The 21,716-nt window shown below is 34.4% G+C and overlaps 1 protein-coding gene across 1 annotated transcript; it reads left to right on the top strand.

The window, feature by feature from the left end:
• dhx32b (DEAH (Asp-Glu-Ala-His) box polypeptide 32b) lies at window positions 1–21,216 on the top strand. Its single transcript, XM_028469217.1, has 11 exons — window positions 1–282; window positions 1,169–1,362; window positions 13,237–13,612; window positions 13,707–13,943; window positions 14,206–14,299; window positions 14,986–15,135; window positions 18,081–18,272; window positions 18,354–18,494; window positions 19,242–19,432; window positions 20,412–20,602; window positions 21,042–21,216. The coding sequence occupies exons 1-11, from the start codon at window positions 1–3 to the stop codon at window positions 21,214–21,216; spliced, it is 2,223 nt and encodes a 740-aa protein (XP_028325018.1).
• Window positions 21,217–21,716: the final 500 nt, after the last annotated feature.

Here is a 21,716-nt window from a genome sequence, read left to right as displayed (position 1 = left end):
ATGGCACAGGACGTCACCACTTCGACTGGAGAGGACTTTTTTGAAGGAAAATCCCTTTTCTTTTCGAACACAGAAGGTTTAAGTCAAGGAGAGAAAGACTATGAGGACATCCTGGAACTAAACCAGTTTGATGGACTACCATATTCATCCAGGTTTTACAAACTGCTCAGAGAAAGGAAGGAGCTGCCGGTGTGGAAAGCAAAGAGCGAGTTCATGGATGCTTTGTCCAATGGACAGTTTGTGGTTATCAGCGGCTCAGCTAAAAGTGGACGCAGCTCCCAAGTGAGTATTAGATGTTTTCCATTGCTCTGCCATGAGGAGGATTATAGCTTTACTTTATGCAGCTTCTAATGATGGATTAGATGTTTGTACAAAAGATCAGTTTTGTAGAGTGACCTGGAGGTGTAATGAGTACTGATATATCCTACTCAAGTTGAAATTGTACTCAAGTACAAGTAAGTCATGCATTAAATACTCCAGTACAAGTGAAAAGTAGCTCGTTTAAATAGTAGTCAAAAGTAAAAGTTACTAGTTACTTTCATCCCATGTCATGTATAAACTTAAACAGGAAAAGACCAAATCCTACACAATTGGAACTTCATTTATTTTCTACAAATGTATCTGCATAAAATAAAAGCCAAAATGTACAATTCTTTTTTCCTTCTTTTTTTTTTTAAAATAAAATAATAATAATTCATTTTATTTAAAAATGCCTTTCAGGTCACCGAAGGACACTTTACAATAAAAACAGAGCAATAAAAACAGTACAATACATTATAAAATAGAATAATACATAAAAGAAAAGAAAAAAATAATTGAATAATTAATTCAATTAAAAATAAATAAAAATATCAGGCTCTAAGTATAGCTACATTATGAACTAAACAACATAAAATAACCTGTTTTGGCGTGATGATGCATTTAATTTTTGTCTGGTCATTTAATTTTTTTTGTCCATTTATATTTTTGAAACAAAAACTTAGAATTTACTCACTAACTGTTGGATGTAGAAATGTAACAAATTACTTTTTTTTAAACTTAAGTAACGTAAAGTAAATTTACTGAATTTGAAAAATACCCAAAAAAGTACAATTCCCCTTAAAAGCAACTCAATTACAGTAATGTGAGTACTTGTAATTCATTAATTTCACTTCTGCTTGTGACACAGATTCCTCAGTGGTGCTGTGAGTTCTGTCTGTCAGTGCAGTTCCAACATGGCCTGGTGGTCTGTAGCCAGGTCCATGCACAGCAGGCCATAGACCTGGCTCTGAGAGTGGCTGATGAGATGGACGTCAACATCGGTCATGAAGTTGGTTATAGCATCACGTTGGAATCCTGCTGCACTAATGATACAATCCTCAGGTTCGTTGAAGTAAAGCCTCCTTTTTTTAGATGTTGTTTCCCAGCTTTTACATCTTGCTGACCCACACAGTCATGAAACCTGCTACTAAATCACCCGCCTTTTCTTCTTCTACAGAAAGAGTTGAACAAAAGGTTGGGGGGATCTTTTCAGGGACGGCTCCACAGCTGCCCAGCTCTCCCTCTGTCCATATGTCACATCCCTCACACAGCTCTAGGATAAGTTAGCCAGGGAACAAAGACACTCAGCAGGGTGTATGGCTTGAGAGTACAATACACGAATAGGACAAAGCTGAAGTATAGAAATTGTTACTTTTATTAAAATGCCACTCAATAAAAATGTATTAGGTTAAGTGTTCCTTTTTTTCCCTTTATTTTATCAGGCAGCCTCATTAAGAACAAGATCACTTTTACAACAGTGCTGGTAACTACAATATTTTATATTTTCGCCCGTTTTTATGCCTTACCTCTTTTTGTGGGTGTTTGAAAAATTGTCACCCGTTTTCATGCCTTACGCCTTAGCGCTGTTTTGCCCTTTATTATGCCTTATGATAAGCCTTATGTGCCTGTTTTTATGCCTTAATATAACCTTATCTCTGTTTGTGGGCATTTGAAAAAACTTTTGCTTGTTTTTATGCCTTAGTAGTTTTTAGTGTCTAATGATGGACTTGAAAAATATGCCTTACAATCACCCCTTACCTCCGATTTTGGGTGATTTTTGTTTTTTGTCATTTTTTCTGCCTTGCTGCTTCCTGTTTAAGTATGTGCATTATACAGTATTTGCAGTAGTTTTTAGGGTATAATGATGGTCTTAACTCGACTTTGTTTTTAAATTTTTGGAAAATATGCCTTACTTTCGATTTTAGGTGATTTTTGTTTTTTGTCATTTTTTGTGCCTTACTGCTTCCTTAGACCTGTTTAAGTATGTGCATTATATTTGCAGTAGTTTTTAGGGTCTAATGATGGTCCTAACTGAATTTTTTTTTTTTTTTTTTTTTTTTAATTTTTCAAAAAATATGCCTTGTTATAGCCTTACTTTTGATTTTGGGTGATTTTTGTTTTTTGTCATTTTTTGTGCCTTACTGCTTTCTCAGACCTGTTTAAGTATGTGCATTATATTTGCAGTAGTTTTTAGGGTCTAAACATGGTCCTAACTCAATTTTTTTTTTTTTTTTAATTTTTGAAAAAATATGCCTTGTTATAGCCTTACTTTTGATTTGGGGTGATTTTTGTTTTTTGTCATTTTTTTGTGCCTTACTGCTTTCTTAGCCCAGTTTAAGTATGTGCATTATATTTGCAGTAGTTTTTAGGGTCTAATGATGGTCCTAACTCAATTTTTTTTTTTTTTTTGAAGTTTTTGAAAAAATATGCCTTGTTATAGCCTTACTTTTGATTTTGGGTGATTTTTGTTTTTTGTCATTTTTTGTGGCTTACTGCTTCCTGAGACCTGTTTAAGTGTGTGCATTATATTTGCAGTAGTTTTTAGGGTCTAATGATGGTCCTATCTCAATTTTTTTTTTTTTAAATTTTTGAAAAAATATGCCTTGTTATAGCCTTACTTTTGATATTGGGTGATTTTTGTTTTTTGTCATTTTTTGTGCCTTACTGCTTTCTCAGACCTGTTTAAGTATGTGCATTATATTTGCAGTAGTTTTTAGGGTCTAATGATGGTCCTAACTCAATTTTTTTTTTTTTTTTTTAAGTTTTTGAAAAATATGCCTTGTTATAGCCTTACTTTTGATTTTGGTTGATTTTTGTTTTTTGTGGCTTACTGCTTCCTGAGACCTGTTTAAGTGTGTGCATTATATTTGCAGTAGTTTTTAGGGTCTAAACATGGTCCCAACTCAATTTTTTTTTTTTTTTTTTAATTTTTGAAAAAATATGCCTTGTTTTAGCCTTACTTTTGATTTTGGGTGATTTTTGTTTTTTGTCATTTTTTGTGGCTTACTGCTTCCTGAGACCTTTTTAAGTGTGTGCATTATATTTGCAGTAGTTTTTAGGGTCTAATGATGGTCCTAACTCAATTTTTTTTTTTTTTTTAATTTTTGAAAAAATATGCCTTGTTATAGCCTTACTTTTGATTTTGGGTGATTTTTGTTTTTTGTCATTTTTTGTGCCTTACTGTTTTCTCAGACCTGTTTAAGTATGTGCATTATATTTGCAGTAGTTTTTAGGGTCTAAACATGGTCCTAACTCAATTTTTTTTTTTTTTTTAATTTTTGAACAAAATATGCCTTGTTATAGCCTTACTTTTAATTTGGGGTGATTTTTGTTTTTTGTCATTTTTTTGTGCCTTACTGCTTTCTTAGCCCAGTTTAAGTATGTGCATTATATTTGCAGTAGTTTTTAGGGTCTAATGATGGTCCTAACTAAATTTTTTTTTTTTTGAAGTTTTTGAAAAAAAAATGCCTCGCTATAGCCTTACTTTTGATTTTGGGTGATTTTTGTTTTTTGTCATTTTTTGTGGCTTACAGCTTCCTGAGACCTGTTTAAGTGTGTGCATTATATTTGCAGTAGTTTTTTAGGGTCTAATGATGGTCCTATCTCAATTTTTTTTTTTTTGGAAATTTTTGAAAAATATGCCTACTTTTGATTTTGGGTGATTTTTGTTTTTTGTCATTTTTTGTGGCTTACTGCTTCCTGAGACCTGTTTAAGTGTGTGCATTATATTTGCAGTAGTTTTAGGGTCTAATGATGGGCCTATCTCAATTTTTTTTTTTTTTTTTTTTTAGTTTTGAAAAAACATGCCTTGTTATAGCCTTACTTTTGATTTTGGGTGATTTTTGTTTTTTGTCATTTTTTGTGCCTTACTGTTTTCTCAGACCTGTTTAAGTATGTGCATTATATTTGCAGTAGTTTTTAGGGTCTAATGATGGTCCTATCTCAATTTTTTTTTTTTGGAAATTTTTGAAAAAATATGCCTTGTTATAGCCTTACTTTTGATTTTGGGTGATTTTTGTTTTTTGTCATTTTTTGTGGCTTACTGCTTCCTGAGACCTGTTTAAGTGTGTGCATTATATTTGCAGTAGTTTTTAGGGTCTAATGATGGTCCTATCTCAATTTTTTTTTTTTTTAAATTTTTGAAAAAATATGCCTTGTTATAGCCTTACTTTTGATTTTGGGTGATTTTTGTTTTTGTCATTTTTTGTGGCTTACTGCTTCCTGAGACCGGTTTAAGTGTGTGCATTATATTTGCAGTAGTTTTTAGGGTCTAATGATGGTCCTAACTCAATTTTTTTTTTTTTTTAATTTTTGAAAAAATATGCCTTGTTATAGCCTTACTTTTGATTTTGGGTGATTTTTGTTTTTTGTCATTTTTTGTGGCTTACTGCTTCCTGAGACCTGTTTAAGTGTGTGCATTATATTTGCAGTAGTTTTTAGGGTCTAATGATGGTCCTATCTCAATTTTTTTTTTTGGAAATTTTTTAAAAAATATGCCTTGTTATAGCCTTACTTTTGATATTGGGTGATTTTTGTTTTTTGTCATTTTTTGTGCCTTACTGCTTCCTGAGACCTGTTTAAGTGTGTGCATTATATTTGCAGTAGTTTTTAGGGTCTAATGATGGTCCTAACTCAATTTTGTTTGTTTTTTTTTTTAAGTTTTTGAAAAAATATGCCTTGTTATAGCCTTACTTTTGATTTTGGTTGATTTTTGTTTTTTGTGGCTTACTGCTTCCTGAGACCTGTTTAAGTGTGTGCATTATATTTGCAGTAGTTTTTAGGGTCTAATGATGGTCCCAACTCAATTTTTTTTTTTTTTTTTTAATTTTTGAAAAAATATGCCTTGTTATATAGCCTTACTTTTGATTCGGGGTGATTTTTGTTTTTTGTCATTTTTTTGTGCCTTACTGCTTTCTTAGCCCAGTTTAAGTATGTGCATTATATTTGCAGTAGTTTTTAGGGTCTAATGATGGTCCTAACTCAATTTTTTTTTTTTTTGAAGTTTTTGAAAAAATATGCCTTGTTATAGCCTTACTTTTGATTTTGGGTGATTTTTGTTTTTTGTCATTTTTTGTGGCTTACTGCTTCCTGAGACCTGTTTAAGTGTGTGCATTATATTTGCAGTAGTTTTTAGGGTCTAATGATGGTCCTATCTCAATTTTTTTTTTTTGGAAATTTTTGAAAAAATATGCCTTGTTATAGCCTTACTTTTGATTTGGGGTGATTTTGGTTTTTTGTCATTTTTTGTGCCGTACTGCTTTCTTAGACCTGTTTAAGTATGTGCATTATATTTGCTGCAGTTTTTAGGGTCTAATGATGGTCCTATCTCAAATTTTTTTTTTTTTTTTTTTTTTTGGAAATTTTTGAAAAAATATGCCTTGTTTTAGCCTTACTTTTGATTTTGGGTGATTTTTGTTTTTTGTCATTTTTTGTGGCTTACTGCTTCCTGAGACCTTTTTAAGTGTGTGCATTATATTTGCAGTAGTTTTTAGGGTCTAATGATGGTCCTATCTCAATTTTTTTTTTTTTTGAAATTTTTGAAAGAAGATGCCTTGTTATATTTATGTTTTGGGTGATTTTTGTTTTTTGTCATTTTTTGTGCCTTACTGTTTTCTCAGACCTGTTTAAGTATGTGCATTATATTTGCAGTAGTTTTTAGGGTCTAAACATGGTCCTAACTCAATTTATTTATTTATTTTTAATTTTTGAACAAAATATGCCTTGTTATAGCCTTACTTTTGATTTGGGGTGATTTTTGTTTTTTGTCATTTTTTTTTGCCTTACTGCTTTCTTAGCCCAGTTTAAGTATGTGCATTATATTTGCAGTAGTTTTTAGGGTCTAATGATGGTCCTAACTCAATTTTTTTTTTTTTGAAGTTTTTGAAAAAATATGCCTTGTTATAGCCTTACTTTTGATTTTGGGTGATTTTTGTTTTTTGTCATTTTTTTTGGCTTACTGCTTCCTGAGACCTGTTTAAGTGTGTGCATTATATTTGCAGTAGTTTTTAGGGTCTAATGATGGTCCTATCTCAATTTTTTTTTTTTGGAAATTTTTGAAAAAATATGCCTTACTTTTGATTTTGGGTGATTTTTGTTTTTTGTCATTTTTTGTGGCTTACTGCTTCCTGAGACCTGTTTAAGTGTGTGCATTATATTTGCAGTAGTTTTAGGGTCTAATGATGGTCCTATATCAATTTTTTTTTTTTTTTTTTTTTTTTTTTTTTAATTTTTAAAAAAATATGCCTTGTTATAGCCTTACTTTTGATTTTGGGTGATTTTTGTTTTTTGTCATTTTTTGTGCCTTACTGTTTTCTCAGACCTGTTTAAGTATGTGCATTATATTTGCAGTAGTTTTTAGGGTCTAATGATGGTCCTATCTCAATTTTTTTTTTTGGAAATTTTTGAAAAAATATGCCTTGTTATAGCCTTACTTTTGATTTTGGGTGATTTTTGTTTTTTGTCATTTTTTGTGGCTTACTGCTTCCTGAGACCTGTTTAAGTGTGTGCATTATATTTGCAGTAGTTTTTAGGGTCTAATGATGGTCCTATCTCAATTTTTTTTTTTTTTAAATTTTTGAAAAAATATGCCTTGTTATAGCCTTACTTTTGATTTTGGGTGATTTTTGTTTTTTGTCACTTTTTGTGGCTTACTGCTTCCTGAGACCGGTTTAAGTGTGTGCATTATATTTGCAGTAGTTTTTAGGGTCTAATGATGGTCCTATCTCAATTTTTTTTTTTTTTTAAATTTTTGAAAAAATATGCCTTGTTATAGCCTTACTTTTGATTTTGGGTTATTTTTGTTTTTTGTCATTTTTTGTGCCTTACTGTTTTCTCAGACCTGTTTAAGTATGTGCATTATATTTGCAGTAGTTTTTCGGGTCTAATGATGGTCCTAACTCAATTTTTTTTTTTTTTTAATTTTTGAAAAAATATGCCTTGTTATAGCCTTACTTTTGATTTGGGGTGATTTTTGTTTTTTGTCATTTTTTGTGCCGTACTGCTTTCTTAGACCTGTTTAAGTATGTGCATTATATTTGCAGTAGTTTTTAGGGTCTAATGATGGTCCTAACTCAATTTTTTTTTTTTTTGAAGTTTTTGAAAAAATATGCCTTGTTATAGCCTTACTTTTGATTTTGGGTGATTTTTGTTTTTTGTCATTTTTTGTGGCTTACTGCTTCCTGAGACCTGTTTAAGTGTGTGCATTATATTTGCAGTAGTTTTTAGGGTCTAATGATGGTCCTATCTCAATTTTATTTTTTTGAAATTTTTGAAAAAATATGCCTTACTTTTGATTTTGGGTGATTTTTGTTTTTTGTCATTTTTTGTGGCTTACTGCTTCCTGAGACCTGTTTAAGTGTGTGCATTATATTTGCAGTAGTTTTAGGGTCTAATGATGGTCCTATCTCAATTTTTTTTTTTTTTTTTTTTTTTTTTTTTAAATTTTTGAAAAAATATGCCTTGTTATAGCCTTACTTTTGATTTTGGGTGATTTTAGTTTTTTGTCATTTTTTGTGCCGTACTGCTTTCTTAGACCTGTTTAAGTATGTGCATTATATTTGCGGTAGTTTTTAGGGTCTAATGATGGTCCTATCTCAATTTTTTTTTTTTTTGGAAATTTTTGAAAAAATATGCCTTGTTATAGCCTTACTTTTGATTTTGGGTGATTTTTTTTTTTTTGTGGCTTACTGCTTCCTGAGACCTGTTTAAGTGTGTGCATTATATTTGCAGTAGTTTTTAGGGTCTAAACATGGTTCCAACTCAATTTTTTTTTTTTTTTTAATTTTTGAAAAAATATGCCTTGTTATATAGCCTTACTTTTGATTTGGGGTGATTTTTGTTTTTTGTCATTTTTTTGTGCCTTACTGCTTTCTTAGCCCAGTTTAAGTATGTGCATTATATTTGCAGTAGTTTTTAGGGTCTAATGATGGTCCTAACTCAATTTTTTTTTTTTTTTTGAAGTTTTTGAAAAAATATGCCTTGTTATAGCCTTACTTTTGATTTTGGGTGATTTTTGTTTTTTGTCATTTTTTGTGCCTTACTGTTTTCTCAGACCTGTTTAAGTATGTGCATTATATTTGCAGTAGTTTTTCGGGTCTAATGATGGTCCTAACTCAATTTTTTTTTTTTTTTAATTTTTGAAAAAATATGCCTTGTTATAGCCTTACTTTTGATTTGGGGTGATTTTTGTTTTTTGTCATTTTTTGTGCCGTACTGCTTTCTTAGACCTGTTTAAGTATGTGCATTATATTTGCGGTAGTTTTTAGGGTCTAATGATGGTCCTATCTCAATTTTTTTTTTTTTGGAAATTTTTGAAAAAATATGCCTTGTTATAGCCTTACTTTTGATTTTGGGTGATTTTTTTTTTTTGTGGCTTACTGCTTCCTGAGACCTGTTTAAGTGTGTGCACAATATTTGCAGTAGTTTTTAGGGTCTAATGATGGTCCTATCAATTTTTTTTTTTTTGGAAATTTTTGAAAAAATATGCCTTGTTATAGCCTTACTTTTGATTTGGGGTGATTTTTGTTTTTTGTCATTTTTTGTGCCGTACTGCTTTCTCAGACCTGTTTAAGTATGTGCATTATATTTGCAGTAGTTTTTAGGGTCTAAACATGGTCCTATCTCAATTTTTTTTTTTTTTTTTTTTTTTTTGAAATTTTTGAAAAAATATGCCTTGTTATAGCCTTACTTTTGATTTTGGGTGATTTTTGTTTTTTGTCATTTTTTGTGGCTTACTGCTTCCTGAGACCTGTTTAAGTGTGTGCATTATATTTGCAGTAGTTTTTTAGGGTCTAATGATGGTCCTAACTCAATTTTTTTTTTTTTTTTTTTTGAAGTTTTTGAAAAAATATGCCTTACTTTTGATATTGGGTGATTTTTGTTTTTTGTCATTTTTTGTGGCTTACTGCTTCCTGAGACCTGTTTAAGTGTGTGCATTATATTTGCAGTAGTTTTTAGGGTCTAATGATGGTCCTATCTCAATTTTTTTTTTTTTTTTAATTTTTGAAAAAATATGCCTTGTTATAGCCTTACTTTTGATTTTGGGTGATTTTTGTTTTTTGTCATTTTTTGTGGCTTACTGCTTCCTGAGACCTGTTTAAGTGTGTGCATTATATTTGCAGTAGTTTTCAGGTTTTTATGATGGTCCTATCTCAATTTTTTTTTTTTTTTAATTTTTGAAAAAATATGCCTTGTTATATAGCCTTACTTTTGATTTCGGGTGATTTTTGTTTTTTGTCATTTTTTTGTGCCTTACTGCTTTCTTAGCCCAGTTTAAGTATGTGCATTATATTTGCAGTAGTTTTTAGGGTCTAATGATGGTCCTAACTCAATTTTTTTTTTTTTTTGAAGTTTTTGAAAAAATATGCCTTGTTATAGCCTTACTTTTGATTTTGGGTGATTTTTGTTTTTTGTCATTTTTTGTGGCTTACTGCTTCCTGAGACCTGTTTAAGTATGTGCATTATATTTGCAGTAGTTTTTAGGGTCTAATGATGGTCCTAACTCAATTTTTTTTTTTTTTGAAATTTTTGAAATTTTTGAAAAAATATGCCTTGTTATAGCCTTACTTTTGATTTTGGGTGATTTTTGTTTTTTGTCATTTTTTGTGGCTTACTGCTTCCTGAGACCTGTTTAAGTATGTGCATTATATTTGCAGTAGTTTTTAGGGTCTAATGATGGTCCTATCTCAATTTTTTTTTTTGGAAATTTTTGAAAAAATATGCCTTGCTATAGCCTTACTTTTGATTTTGGGTGATTGTCATTTTTATGCCTTACTATAGTCTTACCTCTTACCTCCTTTTGATTTTTTTTTTGCTTTTTTATACTTTAACATAGCCTAATTTTGTGTTTTTTTGGCAATTTTAGAGTGTGATGAGAGAGCATGAGTGTGAATGTATGCATGAAACAAGATATACTGAATGTCTCACAATTTAGCACTGTTATTTATTCATTTATTATTGTCAGCGCTGTTATTTCTGAATAAAATCTCTCTGGTCTGTACTTCAATGTCAAAGTTACACATGCATATTCAGTGATTTCTTCCTTTTTAAACAAGTGCTGGTCACCTTCTTGACGTGAGGAAAAACATGATACAGCAAAATTCCTGGTGATTTAGTGGTCAGCGAACATGGCTGACATAATTGTTGGAGGACTGGAGGGACTGGGTTCAAATCCCATTGGAGCCACTTTTGGGAAAATTTACACAGAATGCATCGAAAAATATCTTTATTACAAATGTTATTATTTATGTAGAGAAATATACAGTATTATTCATTCATTTTTTGTGATTCATAGTCATTCCCAAGAGCCACAAAAATTCTCAACAAACACAAAAATCTAATGCACCACAATTTACATGATGAAGATACAGCTGCCTGTGATTATAAACCTGGCCAGTAGATGTTTTCATGTGCACATAAAGCTTCGAGAAATGAACCATTTCTTGAACAAATTGTCTGAAGTGGTACGATGCCTCATGATGTTTTAACTCACCATCACCACTTACTATAGCCTTACCTCTGTTGTTTGGCGTTGGAAATTTTTTTGCCTGTTTTTATGCCTTACTATAGCCTTACCTCTATTTTTTGGAGTTTGAAATTTTTTTCAAACTTACTATAGCCTTACATCCGTTTTTTGGCATTGAAATTTTTTCACCCATTTTTATGCCTTACTATAGCCTTACCTCTATTTTTTGGAGTTCGAAATTTTTTCACCTGTTTTTATGCCTTACTATAGCCTTACATCCGTTTGTTGTCGTTGGAAAAATTTTTGCCCATTTTTATGCCTTACTATAGTCTTACCTCCATTTTTTGGAGATTGAAATTTTTTCACACGTTTTTATGCCTTACATTACCTTACATCTATTTGTTGGCGTTGGAAATTTTTTCACCTGTTTTTATGCCTTACTGTAGCCTTACCTCCATTTTTTGGCGTTTAAAATTTTTTTGCACTTTTTTATGCCTTACTATAGCCTTATCTCTGTTTTTTGGCGTTTCAAATTTTTTTGCCCATTTTTATGCCTTACTATATAGCCTTACCTCCATTTTTTGGCGTTTAAATTTTTTTTTGCCTTTTTTATGCCTAACGATAGCCTTATCTCCGTTTTTTGGCATTTCAAAATTTTTTGCTCGTTTTTATGCCTTGCTATAGCCTTAACTCCATTTTTTGGAGTTTGAATTTTTTTTTGCCCTTCTCCATGCCTTACTATAGCCTTACCTCCATTTTTTGGCATTTCAATTTTTTTTGCCCTTTTTCATGCCTTACCTCCATTTTTTGGCGTTTTTATTTTTTTCGCCCATTTTTATGCTTTTCTATAACCTTACCTCTGTTTTTTGGCATTGGAAATTTTTTCGCTCGTTTTTATGCCTTACCTCCATTTTTTGGAGTTTGAATTTTTTTTTGCCCTTTTTCATGCCTTAATATAGCCTTATCTCCATTTTTTGGCGTTTAAAATTTTTAGCCCGTTTTTATGCCTCACTATAGCCTTACCTCCATTTTATGGAGTTCGAAATTTTTTCGCCCGGTTTTATGCCTTACTATAGCCTTACATCCGTTGGTTGGCATTGGAAATTTTTCACCCATTTTTATGCCTTACTCTAGCCTTACCTCCATTTTTTGGAGTTTGAAATTTTTTCGCCTGTTTTTATGCCTTACATCCATTTGTTGGCGTTGGAAATTTTTTCGCCTGTTTTTATGCCTTACTATAGCCTTACCTCCATTTTTTGGCATTTTCATTTTTATGCCCATTTTTATGCTTCACTATAGCGTTACCTCTGTTTTTAAGTCTTCCGTTTTTATACATTACTATAGCCTTACCTCCGTTTTTTGGCGTTGGAAATTTTTTTGCTCATTTTTATGCCTTACTTTAGCCTTACCTCCATTGTTTGGCTTTTCAAATTTTTTTGCCTGTTTTTATGCCTTATTATAGCCTTAGCTCCGTTTTTTGGCGTTTTTATTTTTTTATGCCCGTTTTTATGCCTTTCTATAGCCTTACCTTCTTTTTTTTTGGCATTTAAATTTTTTTGCCTGTTTTTATGCCTTACTATAGCCTTACCTTCTTTTTTTTTGGCATTTAAATTTTTTTGCCTGTTTTTATGCCTTACCTCCATTTTTTGGCGTTGGAATTTTTTCACCCGTTGTTGCACCTTACTTTATTTAGCCTTACCTTTGTTTTTAGGCGTTGGAATTTTATTGCCCTTTTTTATGCCTTACCTTCGTTTTTCGGCATTTGAAATTTTTTTGCCCTTTTCTTGCCTTACTCTAGTCTTATCTCCGTTTTTAGGTGTTGGAATAATTTTTGACCCGTTTTTATGCCTTACTATAGCCTTACTTCCGTTTTTTGCCGTTTTAATTTTTTTTCCCCTTTTTTTTGCCTCACTGTAGCATTACTTCGGTTTGAGCCGTTTTCCATTTTTTCCCTCTTTTTTATGCTTTATTACAGTAGATCTAACTGCTACACTATGTTTAGGCATTGTGTGTTTTCAGCAAAGTTAGTTAACTGAAACTCCTTTTCTTTATTTGTCACATGTTGTGCCTGTTTTTATTTTATGAATACCGGTGATTTGTTGGATTTGATGTGATTTCTCCACTGTAACGGCCTCTTTAGCTGATTACCTAAATGTTATTTTACAACTATGAGCATGTAAAAGATTCTGTATCACATTTTATTAAAATACGTCCAAGAATTTAATTACTTTTAATACCTAAGTACATTTTAACTAAACTACTTTTATTATTCTGAATTATCTTTTTAAGAGAAGTATCTGTACTTTCACACAAGTAATGAAGTTAAGTGCTTGTCCACCTTTGGGGGTAGAGTTATCTGAAGATACTTGTCACTACACTGGGTTTGAACCAGCTTAAAATAATGTCATTTAACCAAAGTGTCATATAAGTACAAATGTGTGTCATATGACTTTACTTCCTTTCCCTGACTGCAGGTACTGCACAGACGACATGCTCCTCAGGGAGATGATGTCAGACCCTCTGCTGGAGCGTTACGGGGTAGTGATCATTGACCAAGCCCACCAGAGGACAGTGGCCACTGACGTTCTACAGGCTCTGCTGAAAGACATCGCCCTGCAGAGGCCGGAGCTCCGTGTGGTTCTCCTCACGACCGTTAAACCTCAGTCCAAGCAGTTGTCCCACTTCACCGGGTCAGCTTTGCCCCTGATCCATCTGGAGACCCCAGGAGCAGGGGAGGTGGTCCACAGCAGCACAGGGGACAGCTACTTCTGCGCTGCTCTTCGTCTGGTGCTGGAGATCCAACGGTGTGAGAGGGAGGGAGACGTGGTGGTGTTCCTGGTCACTACACAGGTGATGAAAAATGATCAAATCAACAATCTGAAATCAGGCCAGTAACTGACTGTACACTTGTTGTTGTTCTTTTACTTTTTTTTAACTATCCCAGGAGATAAATCTGGCTCACAACATCCTCTGTCATGAGAGGTACAGTTTACCTCCTGATCGAGGAGAACTTCTACCAGTAGCAGTGCATCCAGGTCTGCTGGGAACTCTACCTCTCATTGGAGAGGAGGAGGTGGGACGGATCAGAAGGGTTTTCCTCACTTCAAGTCCAAATGAGGATTTCTTCTGGGCCTTTAAATCTATCACATTTGTTATTGATACTGGACTTGAGAAAAGAAATGTAAGTTTGACCTTTTTTGTTGGTTTCCAGTAAGTTTAGATATTTAACAATCATCTTTGTTTATAAACAAGTTGTTTATAAACCTAGAAATATATATATATATATATATATATATATATATATATGTTTAATTTATTTTTCCCTTAATTTTCCTTTCTGCATTTTTTGGTATTTAAAAAAACAACAACATATTTGAGTGTATGCCTGTGGATGTGTTTAATTAACGTGCTGAAAACAGGAGCTTTATGCATTTCTGCTGCAGGTTTACAATCCCAGAATCAGAACCAGTTCTACAGTCATTCAGCCAATCAGCATTGGACAAGCTGAGAGTCGCAAACAGCTGGCAGGACCAACGGGTAAGAAATCAAACACTTTTTTTTTAGACGAGCGAGTAGAGACAGACATGGTAACAGGTGGCCAAAAAATGGTCCAAAAGTGGCAAAAACATGGCAAGTAAATAGTTTAAAGTGACTAAAATGGGTTAAAAGCAGTCAAGAGTGGCCAATAATGGCCAAATAAAGATGAACCAGGTGGTATGTAATGGCGAAGGGTAAATGGTCAAAATGTGAAAAAGGGCAAAAATCTACAAAATGAAGGAGAAAAAAAAGGAAACAAGTGGTATTTATTGGTATTTATTGCTTATATGGAAAAAAAGTTGCCAAAGAAATTTAAGAAAGGACAAAATTAGATAAAAGTGTCAAAACAAACTTGCAAAAATTGACAAAAAATTGATATTTATTGGCAAAGGGTATAGCTAAAATAAAAGTGTCAGAACCCATTGAAAATGGGACAGAGGAAGTTGCATTATGGCAAAAAGGGGAAAAAAAAGGGTTAAAAAGTTTTCCCTCTTAAGGTTTTCTGGGAGAATTATAATTCAAATGAAGATATAAAAAGCCACATGTTGAGCATCAACTGACTTGGTGTCGCTGATAGTGACTGAAAATGGGATGAATAATTGTCCCAGTCCACTCCTCCTTTCCATGTAAATGTACCACTACACTGACTGTCTGATTATGATCAATAACACGATTGTTTTCTGCAGGAAAGTGTTTCTGTCTTTACCCAGCGGACCTTCAGCTCCCTGCTGAGCCCCGCCCACATATCACAGAGTCAGACTTCACGTCCACTGCTCTGTTCCTGAAGAGGATGGAGATCGCAGGCCTTGGCCACTGCAAGTTTATCGACAGGCCAGGTCAGATTAACAGATTGTGACAAAAGAATTGCATCAGGTGTTTTTGTGCATGAGAGAAGGTTTTAAATGTGGGTTCAGTGAGTCTGTGTGCTCCCTTTTGTTCCTGTGTGGCGTTTGTTATTGGGGGGCAGTGAGGCGTGCCTCAGCAGTGCTGACAGCTCCTGTTCCACCAGCATCCTTTCAGGGCTGACCCCACCATTATTTCACCCCCACTAACACAAATAACAGACTGAGCCCCCCATTAGCTGATTAGAGCCTCGACAGGGGAGCTGGTGAAAGTCTGCCTTTTGTTTCATACGTTATATTATTATGAAACTGTACAGCTAATCTGCTTCTGTCCTGTTTTTGCTGTTGTTGTTTTTCTATGGTTTGTCTTGCAATAAAACATTTAAATTTAAAGAAATCATAATAATAAATAATACAATATAGCGTCATCAAATCAAATGCACACTGTGTGTTTGTCCTTAATTGTTCTTTTCATAGGATTTTTTTTAAATTTGAAACAACAGAATGTAAACCACGACATACTTATATATATATTATAATATACTGTGTGTGATACAGATGGCAGAGGCAGATGTTGGTCAGGATTATAAAATCCTCATCTGATGCTCCACATTCCCAGGGAGCCAGAGGGATTCCCTCAGTGCAGTGTTTTTCAACCTGGGGGTTGGGCCCTCACGTGTGGTTGCCTGGAATTTAAATGGTGTCTTCTGAAGTTTCTAGAAATTGATAAAAAACAAAATAAAAATAAAAAAATTAATGTTTGATTTTTATTACTATTATTTTACAAATTAAAACACACAATCTTAAACATTTGTATTTGATACTTTCAATTTCTCAAAGTTCTCGCACTGGCGCCCCCCAGGGGTGTGTTCTCTCCCCACTGCTATTCTCCCTCTACACCAATGACTGCACCTCAGGGGACCCCTCTGTGAAACTCCTGAAGTTTGCAGACGACACCACCATCATCGGTCTCATCAGGGATGGGGACGAGTCTGCCTTCAGACGGGAGGTGGAACAGCTGGCTCTCTGGTGCAGTCAGAACCATCTGGAACTGAACCCACTCAAGACTGTGGAGATGACAGTGGACTTCAGGAGAAATCCCCCCCCACTCACCCCCCTTACCATTCTGAATAGCAAAGTGGCTACCGTGGACTCCTTCAGGTTCCTGGGATCCACAATCTCACAGGACCTGAAGTGGACCTCCCACATAGACACAACCAGGAAAAAGGCACAGCAGAGGATGTACTTCCTGCGTCAGCTGAGGAAGTTCAACCTGCCCCAGGAGCTGCTGATAATGTTCTACACCTCCATCATTCAGTCTGTTCTGTGCACCTCCATCACTGTCTGGTTTGGATCTTCAACCAAACTAGACAGACACAGACTACAAAGGATAGTCAGGAATGCAGAAAAGATCATTGGTGTTGATCTGCCCTCCATCCAAGACTTATACCTGTCCAGGGTCAGGAAACGGGCAGGTAGCATCACTGCAGACCCCTCACACCCTGCACACAATCTGTTTAAACTCCTCCCCTCAGGCAGACGCTACAGATCACTGTACGCCAAAACTTCCCGCCATAAAAACAGTTTCTTCCCTCAGGCTGTCACTCTGATCAACACTATACAGTCAAAGAGTGTCGGACCTGTTTCTGTTACTGTGAAATAACCTGGAACTAAACATATCAACCCTGGAACAACTTGTCACTGTGAATGTTCATGGACATAACTTTTTCATTTAAATGTTCACCTATTTGCACTACTCATCAATGCACTACTGCACTATTATCTTATTATTATTATTATTGTATTCTTATTTTATTTCATTATTATTATTATTATTATTATTATTATTATTATTATTATCTGTTATTTTTTATTTAGTTTGCACATATTAGTCTAACTACTCTTATATTTATGTTTATACTTCTTTTTTTTTTCTTTTTATTTTTCTCTATTTTATTGATTTTTCTTTATTGTAGTTGATTGTTATTACTTAATGTTATACTACCTGAGAGAGCACAGGTCACCAAAAGAAATTCCTCGTGTGTATTCATTCACCCCTGGCCAATAAAGTTGATTCTGATTCTGATTCTGATTCTGAGAAAAAAAAATAAAATAGTCTTTGGGGGTCGCCAGAAAAAATTGGTCACGATCAAAAAAAGGGTGGGAACAACTGACTTAGTGAGTCAGCACTTTGGATCAGTGATTCTCAACTGCTGGGCCGTGGACAGCTGGTCAAAAATAAATAAATACTTAATGTCTCTCATTTTGGACTTGTCTTTTATTTTGAAAGGCATGCTGTGAAATGCATGTTGCACAGGAAAATATATAAATTTATGTTTAAAAAAAGATGATATGTGTGTGTTTTCAACAGCTATTTTTTTTTTTTTAAAAAAACTACATTTGGTTGGTTGAATTCTAAAAAAAAAAAAAAGTGGGTCATGATTTAATGAGCGTGGCAAAAATGTGGGTCTCAAGGTGAGACCAGTTGAGAACCCCTGCTTTAGATTATCTTTATACATCACAAATAATGTTTCATTATTTTTCCCCTGAATCTGTATTTGTATGCATTACACTATCTGTTTAAATATAGGCAGTGGCTATTCGTACGGTTGCCGTATCAATACACCAACATTCTATTTGTACGCAGCGCCCCAATTTTGCCAGTTTAGGTCGTGTGACTAAGACTAAACCTAACCCTCTAACCCTATCCTAACTCTAACCTTAAAACCCTAACCCCTAACCCCTAAACCTAACCCTAAGATGCTACTTGTACTTCGGTAACCGTGCCAATAGCACTGAGGGTTGTCTGTATGGCAACCGTACAAATAGACACTTTCTTAAATATACAGTATGATAGAATAAAGGGCTTGCTTTAGTTGTTGTTTTTTCAGGATGTTGTCTTTTTAAGCTCTTTAATTTCTAGTTCTTTCCCCACACAGACCCTGCAGGCCTCATGCAGGCCCTGGAGGAGCTGGACTACCTGGCAGCTCTGGATAACGACGGCAACCTTTCAGAAATGGGCATCATCATGTCCGAGTTCCCCCTGGAGCCTCAAATGGCCAAGACCGTGCTCGCATCCTGTGAGTTTGACTGCGTCAGCGAGGTAGTCATCATCGCCGCCATGCTCGCAGGTAACGTCGGCAAATTGAACGCAACACAAGAAAAGCTGTGAGTTTGTACCCCCACCCACGTGGTTGCCCTGTGTTCCTTAGCCCCGGTTTGCTTTATGGTTCCGTCTATGGCTGTGAAACCTGAGGCCACGCTGGGTCACATGAAGTTCCTGCACCCAGAGGGAGACCACTTTACCTGTATCAACGTCTACAAGGCCTTCAAACAGTGCCAAAGAGACTCCGGTTAGTGTTTGCTCAGTGTATGGTTTACTCATTGAATTTTTCAGAAAAAAGGAAATCGAAAAACAAAAAAACGATTGGTATTTAAGGCATATTTCTTCATCAAGGTCAAGAAGGGAAAAAATAAACCTTTAAAAATCAGTTGATTTAAAATAATAATAATAATAATTGTTTCTAAAACCAAAAAAAAGAAATACCACACGACAGAAACAAAAAAAAAAAAAAAAATGCCCATTTTTCATGACCAGAAGTTGTTCTTTTCAAAATAAGAGCACATACTGTATATGAGGACACGATATGAATTAGCTCCATATTTTCCCTGCTATTTAAAATGTCTTTGGAACAGTACTTCAAATTTTTACATATTTCTGAAATGGCAAAACACGGCTTGTCATCTGCAAAAATCGCTGCAAATATATGGCACCGAAGTGGGAGTGGAAGCATGTGAGGAACACATTTAAACAATTTTAGCGAGAGAGAAAAATGATTTGTTTCATCAATTTAAAAAAAAGTATTGTTCATTGTTTATTTTGTTTTGTTGTAAGTAAGTTACACACTTCAATTAAAATATGATCAAATAAATTGTGTTCCATGTATCAATAACATTAATTACAGTTGAATCAGGAAATTGTTATTTTGGTCAACTAAAGCAAAAAAAAAAAAAGAAAGAGAGAAACAAAATGTGATGCTGAAATAAAGTCTAATAATGAACTTAATTGTTCTGTTGTTGTTCTTCCTCTGGTTCTATAGGCTGTGATGTGCAGAAATGGTGCCGGGATCATTACCTGAACTACACTGCTCTGCTGACGGCTGACGCTCTTTGCACTGAGCTCATCGACACCCTGAGGAGGATCGAGCTGCCCGTCTCAACGCCCGCCTTTGGCTCCCGGAGCAACACCGTCAACATTAAACGGGCCCTGCTGGCAGGCTTCTTCATGCAGGTCAGATTCATTTATTACAGGGTCAAAAAAAATCAGTGAGGAAAGTTCAATAATTCAACGTCAGTCAGTCAGAAAACCCACGTTTGTTTTGAAGACATAAAAAGGTCAGGATAAGACAGAGTAAAAATGCTATCAAGTCTGAGACAAGACAAAGACCTTTTAAATGTGGTCTTAGGACAAAGACACTGGGGCTAGGCGTTATGGACCAACACATGTCTGTGTTTTTTCTCAAAATTATGAAAATTGCTGATTCAAAATGCCACACAGGCACATTTATTAACGAACAGCTGCAAAATATGCAACACTTTTGGCTTTTTCTCCTCTAAGGGACAGCACGTGTGAGTGAGTTCTGTAGTGTGGCATGTCTGGGTTAGGACGCACTCAGTAATCCATGTTCTGAGAAGTAGTAAAAACAGCGATTCCAAAACTGAGTATTTTAATAAAAAATAAAAAATATATCATTAAAGACAATATTGTTAGTGTTTTAAATCGCCAAAATATACATTTAGAAATCTTACCTCGGCCTATACAACACTATTTAAATCATTGTATTCTGGCTAAATAGTAGAAAGGGGACATTCTGTAATAAACATGGTTTGGGACGGGAGAACAAACTCAGCAGTGTAGTTTCTACTTAATCTTGCTTTTTCTTTAAAATCATCATGTCTGTAAGTTTTCATCAGAGCCGTTTTTGGCTATATGCGGGCTATACAATTGCATTGGACTCCATACCTTCTTCTAAGTAGTTAGCAGTACTTTGCAGGCCTGTTGGTACCTGATTAAAAGGAATAAATAGAAAAAAAATTGTAGATGTGGTATGTAAATGGCATTTTTTTACATCACATTCTAACATTAACGTCCAATAATTTCACACGTAATTTTCTCTAAAATGGAAAAGTGAAGCAGGAATTGATTATTCTGAATATTTCCCAATTGTCTTTGATGTTAAATATCAAGCTCAGTTCTGATGTCCTTCCAGGTGGCGCGGGACGTGGATGGTTCAGGGAACTACTTCATCCTGACCAATAAGCACGTGGCACAGATTCATCCTGGGTCCCTCTACGGGGCCAAGAGCCCCAAACTGGGCCTGCCTGAGTGGATCCTCTACCACAAGCACTCGTTTTCTGAAGACAACTGTCTACGAACCATTACTCACATCACGCCACAAGAGTATGTTTGAGTTTAGCTGGCAACATCTAGTTTCTCCTGTAGATTCAAATAGAAACAGTTATTTATTTTAACCACCCAGACAGCACCCACTAAACCACATTTTAAGAGGCTTAAACTTAATCGGACAGACACGTTTCCATTGTAACGTAAAGCCCCTGTTCAGCAGACCAGTCATGTGGGTGCTGATGGGTGGTATCGTATAATCCTGTCTCTGGTATCTGTTGGTTTGAGGTGGGATTATGGATTGTAAAGAGAATCTGGAGCCACCATTTAATGGAGGGAGAGAAAGCTCTCGTCTGTCGCTATAAATCCCTCATCCTGTAATAATGCATGTGACAAAAGCATAAATGATATTGAGTGTTAACCAATATCTAAAGTACTTTATTGTGATTGTACTCCAAAGCAGAGCTCACTAACACGCTGTAATCTCTCATACCAGGTTCATTCAGATGGTTCCACAGTACTTTTTCTACAATTTACCATCCAGTGAAAGCAAAGACCTCCTCCAACATATCTTAAACCACAAATTATCTCAGGAGCAGAAAAGAAGACCTGGAACGTCTGATGAGGATCCACAGGAGGAGCAGACGTCTGATCGCTGTGTTATACAATAACTGCCACTGATGGAGTAAAACCTGCTGTACAAACACACTGGATAAGCATTGATTCCAACTGGTTTTCACTCCCACTCTCACTAATAATCACTGTTTGTCTTTAATTTCTTTCTATTACTTAAACAAAAATGAACCAATTTATTGAATAAAAATTCCATTGTCAAGCTGTTTTTTTTAACTGTATATTTTACTTTTTAATTGCCTTACAAAAAATTAACTTCCTTGATTTTAATTAAGGTCATTACATTCAATTGAATTATACTACATTTCATTATACTACAAATATACAAATGTATCTTTTGTGTTAAATACTTTCGATTTGTGGTTTAGCATTTGTCTACTCCAATACAAAATCATTTTATTTAACCTTCCTGAAAATGTTATATATATATATATATATATATATATATATTGTATTAGTTAAAAATTAAGAATTTTCATATTTTCTTTTAGTCACATTTTTTATTAAATGCTATCCTTTCAAAGAGGCTCAAATAATA

The sequence above is a fragment of the Gouania willdenowi genome, chromosome 15 (genome assembly GCF_900634775.1).
Source record: "Gouania willdenowi chromosome 15, fGouWil2.1, whole genome shotgun sequence".
Taxonomy (NCBI): Eukaryota; Metazoa; Chordata; class Actinopteri; order Blenniiformes; family Gobiesocidae; genus Gouania; species Gouania willdenowi.
Note: the sequence above shows the minus strand (reverse complement) of the source record. Positions and strands in the feature narration are given on the sequence as shown.